This window comes from Abramis brama (assembly GCF_963993115.1).
Source record: "Abramis brama genome assembly, chromosome: 6".
NCBI classification, from domain to species: Eukaryota; Metazoa; Chordata; class Actinopteri; order Cypriniformes; family Leuciscidae; genus Abramis; species Abramis brama.
This window is the reverse complement of record NC_139968.1, coordinates 26,277,666-26,296,783: the sequence shown is the minus strand read 5'-3', so window position 1 is coordinate 26,296,783 and position 19,118 is coordinate 26,277,666. Positions and strand designations below refer to the sequence as shown.

Here is a 19,118-nt window from a genome sequence, read left to right as displayed (position 1 = left end):
ACACACCATCTAATGCCAAAACCATGGTAATTAGTCTGCAAATGTGCTTACCTTGACTGTACGACTGAGCTGCGGTGTTTGACGACTTTTGCACCTGCATAGAGCAAAAAACACAGTTTATCATTTACAACAAACCGCACAATGACACAAGCTGCCACTCCTCTGACCAAAGATAAAGCCTTTTATTGTCTTTAAGAAGCTAAATTTGATCCAAACTAATACCAGTTTCTTTTCAATATTTCATGTGAATGTATAAATGTGCATGAATCTTACCTTGCTTTTACTGCTACACTCGGGCAGCAGGTTCTTGCAGGTCTTGTGGACGTTCACGGCGCAGTCTGTCGGCCCGAACAGAGACGGCGGTAGAGAGAGAAACAGGTTAACACTTTCCTTATCAGAACCAACATGTAGGTTGTCCCATAAACTGAAATTACATGGAAAGGCTCGAAGAACTGGGGCGGATTGTAACGCTACGAGACCGTTATGTTTCACAATATAATGCACTAAGAAATCTGGCAGATATTTAAAAGCATAATCAGATGATCAGATATGAATCTGTGTTTTGTTTTTCTCTGTGCAAACAAACTATCTGCACAGGTTTATTGGGGGTAAAGAGCTTTCAGAAGTGCTCATTATCCATTCAAAAAGTCTCTGTCCTGTCCCTGCGGGCCATTTTCCACTTTTCACCCCACAAAGTGACTGATTCAATCCATTTAGCCACAAACCTAATTAAAAACACAGCTAACTGAGAGTCTGATCAATGCCACCATCACAGGACATTACGGCAGAAAACACTGACATCTGATGAACTTATACAGCATAATAAATCTAAATTTGTTGCTTCTAGTTCATTTCTATGGCTTTGAGGACATTTAGGAGGCGTTTACACTAGAGGTCTTCACTGGTCCACTTGGATCCAAAAACCCAGGGTTTGAACCGAGAGGGTTCAGTTCCAAAACTTTGACTAGTGCCTCGGACACGGGTTTGGTCGGATCGCAGCATCAGATCTCGGGAAATTTAAAATAAATGTGTTTTTACCGAATGGATCTGAGACGCCAACTTTCCACTATACGTTTCAGGTGTTTAACAGGCATATTTATTATCTAAAACAAATAAATATTAAATAATTATGACAACAAGGTTATTATCCCCCTTCTTCTCTGTCAATACGCACTTTCAGGGCTTCAGACTAACATTTGAGAGCAGTAGCGCACCGGTGCCACTAAGTTCTACAGATGGCGGCGCCAGCACCTGATTTGGTAGCGCTGTGGATATTTTAAAGGGATAGTTCACCCAAAAATGGTTTACTCACCCTCAAGTTGTTCCAAACCTGTATGAGTTTCTTTGTTCTGCTGAACACAAAGGAAGATATTTGGAAGAATGTTTGTAATCAACAGATCTCGGTCCCCATTGACTACCATAGTAGGAAAAAAATATACTATGGTAGTCAATGGGGACCAAGATCTGTTTGGTCACAAACATTCTCCCAAATATCTTCCTTTATGTTCAGCAGAACAAAGAAACTCATACAGGTTTGGAACAACTTGAGGGTGAGTAAACGATGATATAATTTTCATTTTTGGGTGAACTATCCCTTTAACCATAAAGTAAATTTAATCATGAAATTACTATTGTTTTGCATTAATAAATGCAGTTACTAATAATATTACATGTTTGTTTATTGGAAATTTGACAGTAAAGCATTGAGCTTGAATTGAGATGCAGATAAAGTTAACTATTATTAACAACAGCAACGTGCAAAAGCCTCATTTTATAGGCACATTTTTAAAATATTGTACTCTTATTAAATGTACCATTGTTCTTCTATAGTATCACACTGAACTGACCGACAGCTCCAGTGATTATAAAAGGAGCGCTCTTTACTTGCTTTGTGCAAGTGAGTCGCAATTTGAAGAAAGAGTTTTTGGTTAATAAATAGAAACTAGAAAAATAATAAATAATATAATAAACAACAATTTTTCCTCATGAAAAATAATATTAAAAAGTGCTGTAAAATCGATTAATTACATCTAACATAAAAGTTTGTAAATATAAGTTTCAAAAAACATCTCTTCTCTATATCAGTTATCGGACACATAAATATGGCATATAAATAATAATTATTATTACTTTTAGTGTTATATTAAAATATTCATAATGTATACATCTTTATTGTGGTAGTATAATGATCAGGGTTATTGTTTTATAGATAATTAATAAATAAATAAAATAGACGTTAAAAAAACCCTATCTTTTCTGCATATCAGCAATCGGATACAAAAAAATTACCGGTAACAATTTGGTTAACATGATCTAACATTAACAATACTTCTACATCATTTATTAAATGTTAATCTCAACATTTAGCCTACTAATTTGCTTTTAAGATCAAAATTAAATTTTTATTTCAGTAACAATTTTTATTAAGTAACAAAATTGCTTTAAAAAATATATTTACTCAATTTATTTGATGCATATACATTAAGTAAGGGATAATGTACATCCGCTCCACTTCGCGACGGGATCCTCATCACCCTGTCGGGGTTTATTCTGAGATAACAACCGGCTGGATGTACATTATCCTGCTTATCAGTCACACGGCTACTTGCCACATAAGTAAATAATTTGAAATTTTATTAGGTCTTTAAACGCAAAGCTTCCACGGAGAGAGCAGTTGCTAGCGCGGCAAGTTCAAACTAGACATTTAAGAGATACGGTATACAGTCATTCCACAGCATTTCGCCACATACATACTTATGGAGATAAAAGATATTGATTTCAGATTAAACTGTTTTAAAATCGTACCCGTTTGTATCTTATAATCCAACAGCGTACAAAACAATAGTCACAAAATGGTAGCAGCTGCGTTTGTAAGGAACAAAAGAGAGCGAGTCCACGATACTAGATGGCATAATTAAATAACTGCATACAAAATATTGATTTGACTGAGTTTTAATATTTTATTAGTTCACCAAATGCAAAACTTCCATGTTCCTAGCAAGTGGTACGATTGACCAATCAGAATCAAGTATTCCACAGAGCCGTGTAATTACTAATGTTAACAAATGAGGCCTTATTGTAAAGTGTTACCAAATTATCTGTATCATTTCTGCCATTAAAAGCAATATCGGTTGATATTTAGTTAGATATTTTTTCTTCATGAGAAACATAAAAACAACCTACATTATAAAATATAGCTCAAATATTTGATTGCCAGAGGTTAAATTGCCACATAAATTACTATTTATTTGAGTAATTAAGCAGTTTAATTGAGCAAATCTGTTTAATTCTTTTAGCAATAAACGACTTCTGTTTATGATCAACATTAAGGAGGCTTTATTCAAAAACACATTCAGCTCAGCGTCGACATCAAGAGAGCATCTAATTACTTGAACACGGAACAGGAACTAGAACTCCACGAGGATCAATCATAATCCTGTTATCACATCACATGATCCGCTCGCTGGAATGTAAACGTGGGCCGAATGCACACAGTGCTTTTAAGAAGAACCACACGTGGTTATTTAACTCACGCTCTGACAAAGACATAAAACGAGCTTGTGTGACAAAAGCGAGGTGAACCTGAGGCATGCGGAGGGGGAGAATCCCTGAACGGGGCGGCTACTGCCAAACGCAATTAAAGCATGTGACCGTGCAGAAAAACCCCAGAGAAACCAGCCTAAGAAGGGCTACACGAGGACAGAAGGAACCGAAACATCATCACTCCTCCAAAAACAGACCAAAAAGTGCTTAGAAAGAACAAGAATCAAAACCACAAGAATCAAGAATACTAAAACATTTAATAATAAAATGCATATCTGTCACTGCACAAAAATAATCTGCTTCATATCAGTCATAAAAACCAACATTGGCTGATCTTTAGTCTTTAATAATAACTGTTTTCGGTTAATAAATAGACACTCAAAAATAATAAATAATATAATAAACATTTTTCCTCATGAAAAATTATAGAAAATCAAATTGATTAATTGCTGTTAATCGCATCTAACATAAAAGTTTGTAATATATATATACACACACACATATCTATTTATTTATTTACAAACTTCCATGTTAGATGTGATTAATCGATATGACCGCACTAAAATAAAATTATCTAATAAATTCTTCAGCCAAACCCAGACCAAGCAAAGATTGCAAGACTGCAATAATTCATAATTATAAGACAGGATGTAATATTCAACACACTGTCACATTAAAAAACTAATTTAATGTTAGATCCTAAATAATGATATGATCTTGTCTAACTATTTTAGATTACAAAAGCAAATCTGCATAAACAATGGCATAATAATAATAATAATTATTATTATTATAATAGTAATAATACATTAAAATATTTACATTACATATGTCTATTGTTGTAATAATATAATAACTGTTTAGTTGTTGTCAAAAAAGCAGAAATGAACAATAAAATTTCAACATTGGTCAAATTTTAGTTTTTAATAATTGGTTAATAAATAGAAACTCAAAAAATTATAATAATACTTGATGCCTAATTTTGTATTTTTTATAGCAATATTATAAAAAGAAAATGTATAATAAAAATTCATCCAAACTAAGACCAGTAAAAAAATCAAAGACTGAATTATAATGACACAGAATGTAATATTAAACACATTGTTACAAAAAATATATAATTTTATGTTAAACCAGAACCAAAATATATTAATAAAATGATATGATTACAATTCACTTTTATTTTTTAAGTTATTATGTTAACCTGTTTCTAACTTGTCAGACTTCTATAGATGGTTCTATAGAGGGTTGGTGGTTGAGGTAACCACCCAGAAGACCCTAGCAACCACAGAACAATCATCCAGAAGACCCTAGCAACCACAGAACAACCATCCAGAAGACCCTAGCAACCACAGAACAACCATCCAGAAGACCCTAGCAACTCGTTCTGGTGGGAACCTGAAGTCATTTTTGATTAGTCAGGTGTTATATTGTAAACATGTTATATCTTTATGCTGAACACAAAAGCCTAATTGAATTAAATCATCCAAATGAACGAGTATGAACAAAAGCCGCCTGAATAAAACAAATAAAACGCATCTGTAAGCGTTTGAAGTCCTGCGTAACACTGCCCTGCTTGACTAGCCAATGAAACTAAACACAGCGGACAGCTGACCTCTCAGCAAACTCTCAACTGTTTTAACGCGACTGTCATTTAAAAAGTTTCAAAAGAGACACCTGTAGCTAAACTATCACCTGCGTGAAGTAAAAAACAGACGTTTGTAAAGAGTTTGAACGCGTTTTAGCTGCTGTGTGTTTATTAGCTCTGTTAGCAAACACCTGTTGCGCTGAACAAACTCACCGTTTATGACGCCGTCACGCGCGTTGCGATCGCATCACCTCAAACATCACTCAGGTTACTATGACAGCCACACAAAAACACAACGCATCACTTGGCAACCTAAAAAAAAAAAAAAGCAGCGCCAATCGCGACTGATGTATGTAGATTGACTGTCCCTGCACTGCGCCGCGCGGCATTATGGGACAGGAGGCGCATTCCACAGGCTGAGTCCCACATTTAAAGGGACAGGCGCGAGTTTCACTGAATGGAGTGGAAAGTGTCTATGGGTCGATGAATAATGAATAATTCTACAATATATAGTTGTTTAGATATAAATATGAAAATGCTTTTATAAAATCTATTTTACCATTTATATCTTCTATATATAACTTCATATTTCCATGGATGAGGTTTGTAAAATTATATATAGTTATGTGGTTTTATATATTTATTAAATATTCTATCCATCCAACCACTCATCCATCATTTATGATTCACCAAAAGATAAATATGGAAATATTGAAAATACATAAACATAGAAATTGTGTGTGTATTTTAAATATACTAATACCAGTAAATTTACTTTTGTACATTATTCTAATGTATTTTTCTAATGTCTTCATCAGCTTTGTTTATACAATAATTTTTTATTATCTGTTTAATCTTAATCTTTTTATTAGCTCTTTGTTATGTGGAACCAAAACATACATATACATACATATACACACACACATATATATATATATATATATATATATATATATATATATATATATATATATATATATATATATATATATATATATATATATATATATATATATGTGTTAGTGCTGTCAAATTAATTTTTCTAAAATAAAAGTTTGTTTATATAATATATGTGTACACACACACACACACACACACATATAATATATGTATAAATATAGCAATATATATATATACACACACATATATTATATAAACACATACTTTTATTTTAGAATCGATTAATATCGATTAACCACATCCACCAATTTAAAGAAGGCATAAATATATATATATATATTTATATAGAGCAGTAATATAAATGTGCAGTATTTATCTTTTTAATTTATATCTACTTAATTTCCCATATTTCCATATTTCCATATTTCCTAAAAATAAAAAATCCTTATATATATAAATAATATATATAATAAATATACCATATAGGCTACTTGATATATATTTTCAAATATTTTCAAATAACCATGGAAATGTTACTAGCCCTGATCTCCCTTACTTACAAGATGAAGCCATCCATAATTTCATTTTATTAATCCATCTGTCTGAATCCATAATTTGCAAATCCATCAAAAGTGATTTGTAGATGATGGCATATGATGCGGCATCAGTGGTCTAGTGTAATATTTCAGCGTCACACTAGTGATTACTTTATGTAATAAAGCTGTACTGGTGAACGGTCATGACTGGTTCAAATGAATTGAACACTGGACAGAAAGGGTCCTTCCTCTGAATCCTCAAGTCTGAGGAAATACATCAGCATGACTTGTTTAATAAGCAATGCCATGCAAAGAGTCATATGTAATATTTCCCAGTCACCACCAAATGACAAATTTTAAAGCTGGTACTGGGTGATTGCGCTTTTGTCACTCTGAATATAAACACATGAGTCACTCTTAGGACATCCACACTGGAGATGACAGTGGAGAATACATTTTATATAATAATATATGTGTGTGTGCGTAAATTTCATTTCATAAATTCATTTTAATGCATTTAATGCAAATATACATAAACTTTATGAAATATTAATATATTTTATTATACTGTATATTAACATTTTATTCAAGTAGTTTTAAGTAAATAAAAATAAAGATATTGCTTTATGTACCCAAAAGTGTAAAAATATCTATTTTTAAAACTTTCTTATTTGATAGAATAAAATATGAGGGGATTTCCCATGCCGTTGAGGACTTTAAAGTGACGGACCGTAACAAACAAATGAGTTACAGCAACAACACTTTTGTTTCTGCTTTTCTGTAAGTCTTGCACCCCTCCAACATTGACAAAGCATTACATATAAAAAAAAGGTTTCCCAAAATAGGGAAACAAACAGTCAACAAATGAACTCATAGTTTCTAAATGAACATCATCTGGGACTTACTGAAACAACTTTACTTGTGACTTGGACTTCAGTCATTATTAAACACCAACGCCTGCTGAAGTAATAACCCGGCATCTTACAACTTAGTGATTCTTAAAGGGACAGATTACCTACAAAATTAAAATATGTCACTATTTACCACCCTCATGTCATTTAAAACCCACGCAACTTACTTTCTTAATTTCTGAAGAACATCCAGGCTGCTATTTTCCATACAATGACAGTGAATGGGGACTACGGCTGTCAAGCTCCAAAACAACAACAAAAATATCAGCAAAGTAGTCTGATTTTCTTAAATCTTGATCTGTTTCTCACACAATTATCATATGACTCCAAAAGACTTGTGATATAGTAATTTATGATACATTTATGCTTGTTTTGGAGCATTTCTAAAGAATATCCAGGCCGCTGTTTTCCATGTAATGACAGTGAATGGGGACTGCAGCTGTCAAGCTGCAAAACAACAAAACAACACCTGCAAAGTAGTCTGATTTCTTAAAACTTGATCTGTTTCTCACTTAACTTATCATATGACATCAAAAGACTTGTGATATAGTAATTTAGACTATGTTTATTACACATTCATGCTTGTTTTGGAGCTGGATAGCTCCAGTCCCCATCTGCTTTCATTGTAAGAAATAGTGCGGTCTGAATATCCAATAAAAAACAAATGAAATAAATGAAATGAAAGAAAGTAAGTCACAGAGGTTTGGATCTACATGAGAGTTAATAAATAATGACCATTTTAATTGAGGGTGAAGTAACAAGAACATCCTCTTTTAAACTAGAACCTGAAACCTGATAATATCAAACTAGTCCATCTGCACGCAAACCTTTAGTTTTCCGCAGCACAAAGCTGGTTGCAAAACAGCCGAAGCACAAGCAACTCTGCATCATGTGACTGAACAAGTCAGTAGGTCAAGTGTCTGCTGCTCTATCAGTCCTTATGATCTAACGAAAACCCATGAAAGATGCAAAAGCCTCATCAAAATAAGAAGGGGTTTACTGTGACATGCGCTGTGGTGGGAGCAGAGCCGCGCGTGTCGCATGAGTAGCGGAGCAGATGCGCGTGTGTGTTTGTGTTACTCACTCAAACACTGCAGGCCATGCTTCCCCTGCAGGGTCTTGCTGCACAGTGAACATGTCGCCCAGCTGGAAAATGAGCCAGGCTCGAGCTGATGGCCGCTCACACTGCGGCGCCGCACTTTCTCACGCTGTCTCAGCTCTTTCTCTCTCTCTCTGCTTTTCTCTTTGTGCTGCTCTTTCTCTCGAGTCTTACCCTGAAAACAGAGAAATCAAGAAATGTGTAGTGTTATCTTCTGATAGTTAAAAAACTTTTTTTTTTGTCTATAACGTGTCAAGGTCATATTTTACAACACATAAATATAACCTTTAAATATCTAAATCTATTATGTCTACATATATATCAACATATCATATATTTATAGCTAAATTTTTATGACTTAAAAGTGTGTGAATCTAGAGAAATAACAGACAGACAGACAGACAGATAGATAATATTAATAAATTATAGAATAGATAATATACAATTGGCACATTGTCTGGTTTAAAGAACAGGTTAAAACTTCCCCCTAGTCAGCAAGAGCAAGTTTAAAATCGTTCTACAGTAGGCTACATTCAAGAAAAGGAGGAAGTTGCAAGGACACAGAAGTTGCAGTAAAGTTCTGCTGAAATGAACATGATCATATCCCACGGCAGAAACACAGTCTGAGCATGAGTAATGTCAGCGTGTGTTTGATTACTTTGTCTTTGTTGAAGGATCCAGTCACGCGGTTTCTCAGTGAGCTCAGAGTCCGCTTGACTTTGGTGCCTTTTTCCTGACGCTCCGGTCTATCCTCCTCTTCCTCGTCATTTCTACAAAAACACACACAAAACCCAATTAAAATTTAAGAAAACAAGAGTATATGCAGTAGAAATTAGGTCAAAGAAGGTCAAATACTTACCCAATGGCGAGAAACTCGTACCACGTGACACTCCCCGTCACCGCTTTTCTTTCTACGCTTGAATTTCTTCGTTTAGCTCTGAGGAAAAATCCAGGATTAAATGAATTCAGTATTTAAGACTCTCTATTGGCCACATTTGTATGCTGCTTACTACAAGAAAACTTTATGTTCGGAATGGCATACTACCATACTAGTCCAACTAATTTTGCAGTATGCAGTATATGCATAATTTTTTGCAACATGCAACATGCTTGAAAACTCAACGTCAATTTTTACCATCTCTTACCCAGACTGCCAGTACACACAATGTAGCACACATACTTTTTAAATGGTTTCTTATGCTCTTTTAGAAAAAAAAAACGTATTTAGTATACAGAAGTATGGAGTGTGTATGGCGCAGTATGCAGTATGCTAGTTTTCCATTACGAACACAGCCTCTTGCTAGCCTGCTGTTAGAAGCGTCAGTTTCTATGCAAATGTTTCATGACCCTGTTAAAAGCACGCTCTGGTTTCTCATGTAGGTTTTTGAGATAAAACAAGGACGTCTCAACCAGGAAAAGCCTTACCAGGTTTAAAAATACAGCAAGAGTGGTAAGCACAGAAGATAAAATACGTCATACACATGCAAACGAACACAACATTTTCAAGACAGGCGAGTGACAAACAAAACTTTCTATTTTGGGCCTGCAAACCAAACGAGGGCCAGTGGCACTCATGTTAATGTTGTTAGTTTGTAGGAGGGTATGGCAGGCTCCTTCACACTGTTTACTTACCCATGATACTGCTTAAGCTCCTGTAGAACTTTCTGTACCATCAGCCTGAGACAAACAAGACACCGAGGCTAAGTATGTGTGGCAGTGGGAGAGCACACGGCGGGCCGCTGTCCAAATAAACCATCAGCACAAAATCTACTGCCTAGCTCACACATGCAGGGGCAGACTACATCACCGGTGGGCTAGAGTCAAATCTCCCATAGCTTTCCTTTAGCATAACTGAAAAATGCCCCAAAAAGTTGCAAAAATGCAACGATTACTTTACTTTTTTTTTTTTAATTTGTTTAAAAGTAGACATTTCATGATTTCTATTTCTCAGGTCTGTGAGGCAAGTAGCTTATACGCTGAGTTTCGGTTCATTTAAGAGACGAGCCTCAAGTTCACGCGCGCCTCCGTGTCGTGATTATTGTCTGCTATATTTACCTCTTATTTATTAAATCCAAGAAATTGGTTGATGAAACATTGATTAAAATTAAGATACAATTAATACAAAACGAAATTCTCTTTAAAGAAAGGCTTTCTACATAAACAAACTTAATGAAATGGTCAAAATCATGTCTGCCCACTGCATTTGTCTCCCGATATTCGGGATCATCTTATCTTATTCATGCTTTTCACTTTTCATATAAATCAACATGAAATTTTAAAAAAAATATTATTTTATTTAAACATGAATATGAAACTAAATCGTTTTTAATGACAGGGCTACAACACATACAGTACAGAGAAATTTAATGTCGGAGCATTGCCGGTGAGCATGTGGAGGGGGAGATAGGCTACGATTTTCGATCATTTATCGAATATTATTTTGCTTGATATGCCAATTCTTAATATTTGGTGTTTTTAATGTCTGTTTGAGATCTCTGTGAAAGTTTTAATTGCTTCTGGCCCTGAGTGTCGCGATTTCGGTTTCATTTCACATATAGCCTACAGCCCTTATAATCATAGATGACGCCACCGGTTTTTATTTAAAAGAAAGAACGTATATGTTTGTATGTAGGCCTATATATGGGCAATTTATATACACAATGCTTACTAAAATATAATTAATATCATTTTATTGCATTTGTATTAGTTGTTTGAAGAGTAAAAAAAAATTTAAAAAAAATCGGTAGGTCTTAACACAAGTTCACAACCGGCAAGTCGGTCGGACTAAAAAGGGGAAAAAAAATAATTGGGTCGGTCCTAAATTGACAGGGTCGGTCGGGTTACGGCAAACAAGAATATTTTTAAGGACGGCCTGACTAAAACACATATTTGCGTATGTGTAATGGTAATTTAGACATACAAATATATTGCACATATTTTTCATCCGTTACCCGCCAGCAAGGAGTTCATTATCCGCCCGCGTCCCCGCCCGTGAATTTTAGGAATGTCACAATCCACCCGTTTTAGCCACTTTTATGCGGGTACCCGCGGGTACCCGACCCGTTGCAGGACTCTGCCCTGAACCGATGGTAAGTCTATCGCAGGGCTCTCACACATTCACAGATCTACAGGCAATTTTGACTCTCCAATTCACCTCACCTGCATGTCTTTGGACTATGGAGGAAACCGGAGGACCCGGAGGAAACTCATTCTGAATCATTCTAAAGGGGGTCGCACACCGGACGAGAAGCACAGCGCCTCGTCTAGGACAACTCGAGGCATCGCACAGGATTTTGGATTTTGAACAACGTCCTGAGCCGTTGCTGGGCGCCGCGGACAGACGCCGAATGGCGCCGCCGGTGTGTGTACACTCATAGAGAATAATGTGTTCGTATTTTAAAGATGTGGCGCTGCGTGACGCGGCGCTTCTCGTCTGGTGTGCGACCCCCTTAACTCATTCTGACTCATTCTGCAAGCCAGGGCTCAGCCGGGGCTAAAACCGGGGACCTTTTTGCTATGAGGCTAAAGCCTAACCACTGAGCCACTGTGCTTCACTGACTCAAAATAATTGTGTGGTAGCAACTATGGTGCTCTTCAGCAAAACATAAATGTGGAAACTTACACATGACTTCGTCCCACCACAGGCTGCAGCCCCTCTTCCGACTCCTGCTCTTCTGGAATTCCAAACCAACACAAAGTCAAGACTATGTATACTATGGAAAATAAAGGTTCTTTAATGGTTCTTTGCAAAACTTCAGGTTCAGTTTTCTAAGTAACAACAATATATGGCTGTATAGGACTCTTGAGTTTCTACATGGTTCCCTGGAGGCTCAAAAAGATCTGTTACATTACAGGTTCTTCAGATTAGTGTTTCAGTATCTCGGTTCTTGAATGCACCATAACATGGTTTATCTGTAGAACTACAGAATAAAGAAGCTATTTGTGGAAGATGGTAAAATGGTAAATAATACTGTTTTGATCCTAGAATTCCCCCTCACAGAATTAGCATTGCATGTATCTGATTGCTTCAAAGCTAGAGCCCACAAGAACCTGATTCTTTCAGATTGGATTTGTCTGCCTAATTGTAGAATCATTTTACTAACCTCTGGCAGCCTGCTTGGAAGTCTCCAGTATGCGGGAGACTCTGTCAGCTTGTACCTTTTCATCAGTCGCGAGAATTTCAGATCGGGAATACACTGTCCTTGCTGGTGAGGGCGGCTGCAGTCATGGTCAAAAACAAACAGTGGGAAAACATTATCAATAAGAGTTATGGCAGGAGTAGCCAACCCAGCTCCTGGAGGACTGCCTTCCTGCAGAATTGAGTTATGTGAATGTTTTGCTCTGTTCATACTAAGACACAGATTTCAGTAGGGACAGTTACTGTTTTTTGGGGGCTTTCATTTTCCACAGCACTGGTCGTTTCTTCCACTGAGCTTTCGGAGAAGGAGGAAGATGGTAAATGGGAACTTTTGTCCAAACACTGGTCCTCTCTTTCCCCATCGCTGTCAATGTCGTTGGTGTCTAAACTGAATCTACATACATAAAACAGTGTTTTCATACATGTATACAACAGTGTCACTATGTCACTTAGAAAACAGAAGACATACTTCTCAGACATTTGCAGGAAATAACATCGCATTTGGCTCTGGAAATTACATTAAGACATTGGGACCAGTGAAAAAGTGTGTCTTACCTTCTGCCCAGGTCAATTGGCGACACTGGCACTTCCCAGCTGTGTCTACGTGACGTGGACATAGATCTAACCAATGTAGGAAGGTTATCTGTGTCCGAGTCCTCATCTTGCTCGGATTCCGGATAATTCTGGATCTCTAAAGATCTGATAGCAACCAAGCGATCCATGGCTTCCCTTCCAGCAAAATTCAGAGAGTGGTCTATCTGGACAAGTTGATGGGTGTGGAACTCTGTGAAATCCTGTCGTGATCCACTCTCTGTTGTGGACACCGGATGTACCAAAGGGGTTAGACCCTTGTCAGAAACAGGTGCAGTTAAGACAGGAAGTCGCACGTCTGGTTCATCAGTGGATCCGAGCTGCAAGTCTCTGTAATATTCAGAATCTCTCAGAGAAGAGCAGAGCTCTAAAAGGTCCTCCTCACTGCTGCACTCGTCGCTCTCAGTCAAGAAGTTCCTCTGAAAATGGGAAACCCCAACAAGGTCAAGTCTAAGCGAGTCTCCTGCTAGTGTCATTCATGGACTGAAAGTGGAAGCAGTCAGCTGAACTTCTTGTGTAATGAAAAAAGCACAGGCAACTATATCCAGCCACATTTATCCAATACTGTTACCAGGACAATCCCCATGGAGGAACCAAGGCATTTATCTACACTACTTTTTTAACTTCAGTTTCAGTCTGTTCCTCTCAGAAATCTATTCAGAAGTCTTATACGTAGTGCACTAATCATATAGACTATTTTTGGTGAACCTGATTTTGCTGGGTCGACATCCTTGATGATCTTGGAACAACATTACTGGCAACCAATCAGTTTGAGGATTTAGGGCTAATGATGTGGTTAAGTTTAAGATTGGGTTAGGAGCTGATGCATCACTCTCATCAACCAAACATTTCCCCTAGTTTAATGGTTAGGTTATGTTTAGGGTCTTACCTTGTCCTCAGTAGAACTGCTGAAGAAGACATCTTCTGGGATGGAAGCTGGGGACAAGGAAGAGGAGGAACTGGGTGCTGAGACCGGGGCACGAATTTGAGTGCATGGTTTGCAGTCTGAAGCTGAAACACAAACAGTTCCACCATGAATTTTGCTAGGAATATTATCTGCAACTGTGAGAACCCTTGTTCTTGTGTTGCTTTTAATGAGGTGCCTTATCAAACATATTGTTGCTGTCACTTTCTGTGGACCAGACAAAACTAATTAAGAGTGGTGTGAGATTCTGGATGTCTAATTACATCATATCTCTGGTTTATTTGTGAGGATTGTGACAAAGCAATAATAGAGATATGGTTCTGGATAGCCAGTATGACGGCATACCCTAAATAAAAACCTTCTAACTTCAAGCAGCTACTGTCAGATCTTATCAGTGGCTTCCATTAACTCTAGCATATTACATAAACACACAGCTGGAGTTAGTAGAACCTGGAAGCATTTCCCAGTAAACAGAAGATCTTAATCTGATGTGAAATGGAAGCACTAGTTTACAGAGGCAAAACTCTGTGTTGTGTTTGATAGCAGGTATATGATAGCTGAGAGCCTGATGTCATAGGAGAACCTATGGTTCTTCAAGAAGCCATCTAAATACTTATGCTTCCAAAGAACCAAGAAATGCATGACTTTTCCTTTACTTGGAACCAATTCGCCGACCTGAGGAACATATGAATTTGAAAATGAACTTGCTTATTCTCCAAAATAGCCATATAACCAACTGTAGAACCCCAAAGACCCTGTATTTTCGAATATAGACACAACGTTCACCATCTTTTGAGATCTGCAAAGATTTGGGATCACCATCATTGGAGATCTGCTAAATTTTCCTTCAACTCTTAAGAACTTATCTTGGAGTAAAATGAAGGCTCATCAGAACTGTGACCTTTGCTGAAGTGACCTTTCTCAGATATATATCAGAGTACCTGTTGATTTGATAACGACAATAATATGGACTATGACAAAACCCAGACACCAAAGTCCAAAGCAAAACCTTTCTCCTTCACCGACCGCATGTCCTTAAACGATGGATGAATGAAGCCTACAGTACTTTCTGGCGTAAATCATCTCGGCCCTAGACGAATGACAGAGTCTGAGTGCGGTGAGGTGGTTTGTATCTGAATCAGACACGTGATATGTAAACTATAAGAGCACCATGATGCTTGTCATGTTCAAATATCCTTTTATGGCTGCCCCCTTCTTACCATATGCTCCAACATGAATACTTAAAGGGGCCTCCCAGCTTTTACAAGGGTTACTGTAGGTCTACCACAGAAAACTTCTGTATTTCACACACTCCAATGTCTGTGCACAACACTAACATTCAAAATTGTATTTTGGTCTAAATAAAATCAAAATAGCTCACCCGTGCCATGTACCCGAGTAGCCGAATCCGTGGAGGAAGCTAAATGTTTGCCAATAGCAATTTGCAGAATTATGTTATGTGAGTCTTGAGCTTTTCCAAGAGGATTACGGGGGCAACCCCAAAGCTGTAAAGCAATGCATAGCTCCATGAAGTTACCCTCTCTAAAAATGCACACAATATTTTGAGCTTCATTAACAGATGCTTTCCATCAAAAGTAACTTGAGTACACTACTTTGAACTGGTGTGACTTCTGTTAGAACTTCTTCTGTTTTTTGAGTCTGTCCAACTGTCTAACTGTCTAGATAGACAGACAAAAAGATAGAGAAGCTCAATGTTTTGGAGCAAATGTGCTAATGGCTAACAGCTAAAAGCATGTTTTTTTTTCTGTTGTTTTCTCTTGTATCTGTGTCAAAATTTAAACGTACATCACTTAATGAGCTCATGGCTCAGAGTATTATGCACTATCCACTAGGCTTGTGTTATATTTGAATAGTTTTGGAGTCCAGTGATTTCCAGTTATAGATCTAAATGACTGTAATAACACAATCCCACACAATCGTCAAGAGTGTGAAATGCGGTTTTGTCTGTGTTAACACATAGTCAAATGATGAGAGCTGCATGCAAGAATGCATCTCGTTTGCAGTGTGACCGGTCCTCTTGAGCAGCAGTGGTCTGACAGACCACAAACTCGTGTACCATCACATCAGTGACATACTCAACCACATTCAAACAAAGCAACTCTCAACTATTTATAGTTTAAGGATGAAACGACAAGCACACCACTGCACAACTCTAGATACACATGGCTGATTTTGTTCACTTCAAAAAAACAACACAAAACAAAATACCATAGTTCAAAATAAGCATTTAGTTTATATATTTATATATGTAGGTACTACCATGTTTTGGGGTCAGAAATAGCAAAGAAAGAGTGAAAAAGAAAGATGCCAGAGATCCAGAAAGAAAAAATCATCCTCTCTACCTCTTTTGAAGGACCATCGTTTCATCCATGAGAATGAGGGCCAGGAGTTGTGGAGAGGTTGATCTGCCATGTGGACGGTGCGGGTCTCTCCCAGAGGAGTTAGTGAGCGAGATATCAGGAAAACTAGAGTCCCACAGCAGGATCAGAGGAGAGAACCGCCGGGGATTAACTAACATATGATTTAAAGTCAAGAGGCACGGCAGTGGGGGCTCACAGCCAGAGAGTGGGAGGGATGAAAGAGAGAAAGGAAGCACCGCTGGATCTGAACAGGAGGGAATTAATTTTAACGGTACAAAAAATGGTGCCATGGTACATTGATGGTATCAGGTGGTAAATACCATGGTATTGTCCCTTCAAAGATTGTTTGGATACTTAAATCCCACTTATTACATATTATTGTTTTGTTTTGCAAAAGTTCATCTTTTCTGCTGACATCATCAAGGTCAGTTATTTTTAGACCCCTCCCCTTCAATATCCTGCCATAGAGACACTTTTCACCATCCAATCAATTCCTGGAGGATGAAGTCCTTCCCAATATAATTTCTTCTTTTAGATAACCTTGTTTTAATCCGAAATATCCCAAATTATGGTAGTAAAATGTAAAAAATTTAATTTTAAGTGTGGCCTAAATGCCCAAATCCATTAGGGGCTTATGTATATACCAAGGTATTGTGTAAATGGTATATTCATACATCATTGTATTTCTATCAAAAATGTACAAATAAAGAAATACAAATACCAAAAGTACTATGGTAATACCATGGTATTCTTTGAAGTACCATGGAGTACCATATAAAAATCATGGTACAAAAATGAATTTCAAAGTCTGATACCATCACACACACCACCCCCAAAAAACACAGTAATACCATGGTAATTTCTTTTTTGCAAAATGGACGGAAATGAAATGTACAACTGTGTGTGATCTGGCGTACAAGACTGAAAGTGGAAAACACAATCTGTGATGCACCAAAGAGCATAATGATGGTTGCTCTTGAAAAACTACCTTTCTTTTCAACCAACATCAAGTATGATTTCCTACACTTTGTCATGCAGTTGCACCACACTGATCTGCACTATACCACAGCATTTCTGCTTAGACAGTTCCTTAAATGAAACCAATGAAGCAATAATGGCAGAAAGCACCAGTGAAATCCATCAAGTTGAGATAATGTTGAGTTCTTGTAGGTCAAAATATCCTAACTACATTCAACACATAGTTTAACTCGAGGTTAAACCCATTAGCTAAAGATTGCATGATAGCATCTCAGCTTATCTAGAACTGAATAAGATAATGAATTACCAGGCACAGATTCAGTTTAAAATTAGCACTTCTTGTGTATAAACTAAAAAACGAAATGTTTTTTTGTACTCACCCCAATCCAATGAGATAAAAAGCAATCCACAACTAGCAAAACGTCCTCTTCTGAGGTTCACACAACCGACTTTCTGCCAGCTGAAACGTCTGAAAAGAGCAGAGAGGCTGCGTTAACCACAGCCTAAAACACACAACACTGCTACAACTTCCTCTTCACACTGACATCTAGCACAGGCACATGGCCTTTACATGAACAACCATACGGGGCCCTTCTATTCAGACGCGATACCATCAAAACGTGTTGATGAGGGACGTCAGAATTCAAACTGTACAAAACCAATGTTTTTTTGCTTGTGCCTGTGATGATGTGATAGTTGCAACATTTTCACACGAATGAGTGCAGGGTTTGGAAAAGATAAGCGGAACTCAAACACTGGTGGTTAACGTGGTAAACAAACCCCTTTTTGAAGAGTTTGTTAAAACTAGCAGCTCTTCACACTTTACTGACTACTGACTTTCCTGCTGTATAATTGCAGTACTTCTCTTTTGACGAACCAATATAGAGAGGTTTTTAAATAATAACACCACTGAGCATCTTTTTATGTTTTTTAATCGAGTATCATGTAAATACCATGGTATGGCAACCATTCAGTACTATAGTATATGGGTGTTTAAAAACTATATAAATAAAAACTAGTAAAATGACAAAACCTTCTTCAACTTTGGACACTGTGTTGGACAATAAACTCTAAAACAGTGTTGTTATAGTTAAAGGGGGTGGTTGATTATGATTTCACTTTTCTAACTTTAGTTAGTGTGTAATGTTGCTGTTTGAGCATAAACAACATCTGCAACGTTACAATGCTCAAAGTTCAAAGCAAAGGGAGATATTTCCTTTTACAGAAATTGCTTTTTAAGGACTACAACAACCGGCTGGTAGGAACTACCAGAGCCCGTCTACGGAGAGCCTTGGCACTTCCTATTAGCCCCATTGTATAGATCTTGGTTGCAGTTCCATTAGAATTCCACTGGAGGTGATCGCGGGCGAGTGCAGACTGAATGGGAGTCTATGGGGCTAGGCGGCTAAATGTGTCTCTTTCACCCGATTTGCGTTGAGAAATCTCAGATTTTATTGTAGGTTTTGCAAGTTCAACATGGGTTATAGGTCGAAAATTGAATTAAGAGTACTTATGTCCTTTCGATTTC

At 37.1% G+C, this 19,118-nt stretch overlaps 1 protein-coding gene across 2 annotated transcripts in view; it reads right to left on the bottom strand.

The window, feature by feature from the left end:
- The window catches only part of arhgef18b (rho/rac guanine nucleotide exchange factor (GEF) 18b), a 42,601-nt gene extending 24,490 nt beyond the window's left edge, over positions 1-18,111 (bottom strand). Inside the window, exons 1-12 of one of the 2 annotated variants that reach the window (XM_084116209.1) lie at positions 17,971-18,111; positions 14,196-14,317; positions 13,271-13,725; positions 12,959-13,109; positions 12,681-12,795; positions 12,200-12,251; positions 10,210-10,254; positions 9,437-9,514; positions 9,236-9,347; positions 8,563-8,752; positions 274-338; positions 52-94 (exon numbers count right to left, since the gene is read on the bottom strand). In XM_084116209.1, coding sequence (XP_083972335.1) covers positions 52-94; positions 274-338; positions 8,563-8,752; positions 9,236-9,347; positions 9,437-9,514; positions 10,210-10,254; positions 12,200-12,251; positions 12,681-12,795; positions 12,959-13,109; positions 13,271-13,437 — 1,018 coding nt within the window. In that variant the 5' untranslated portion in view covers positions 13,438-13,725; positions 14,196-14,317; positions 17,971-18,111. Of the gene's footprint in view, positions 1-51; positions 95-273; positions 339-8,562; positions 8,753-9,235; positions 9,348-9,436; positions 9,515-10,209; positions 10,255-12,199; positions 12,252-12,680; positions 12,796-12,958; positions 13,110-13,270; positions 13,726-14,195; positions 14,318-17,970 lie in introns of those variants that run through there. The other variant, XM_084116210.1, reaches the window with a different exon arrangement.
- Positions 18,112-19,118: the final 1,007 nt, after the last annotated feature.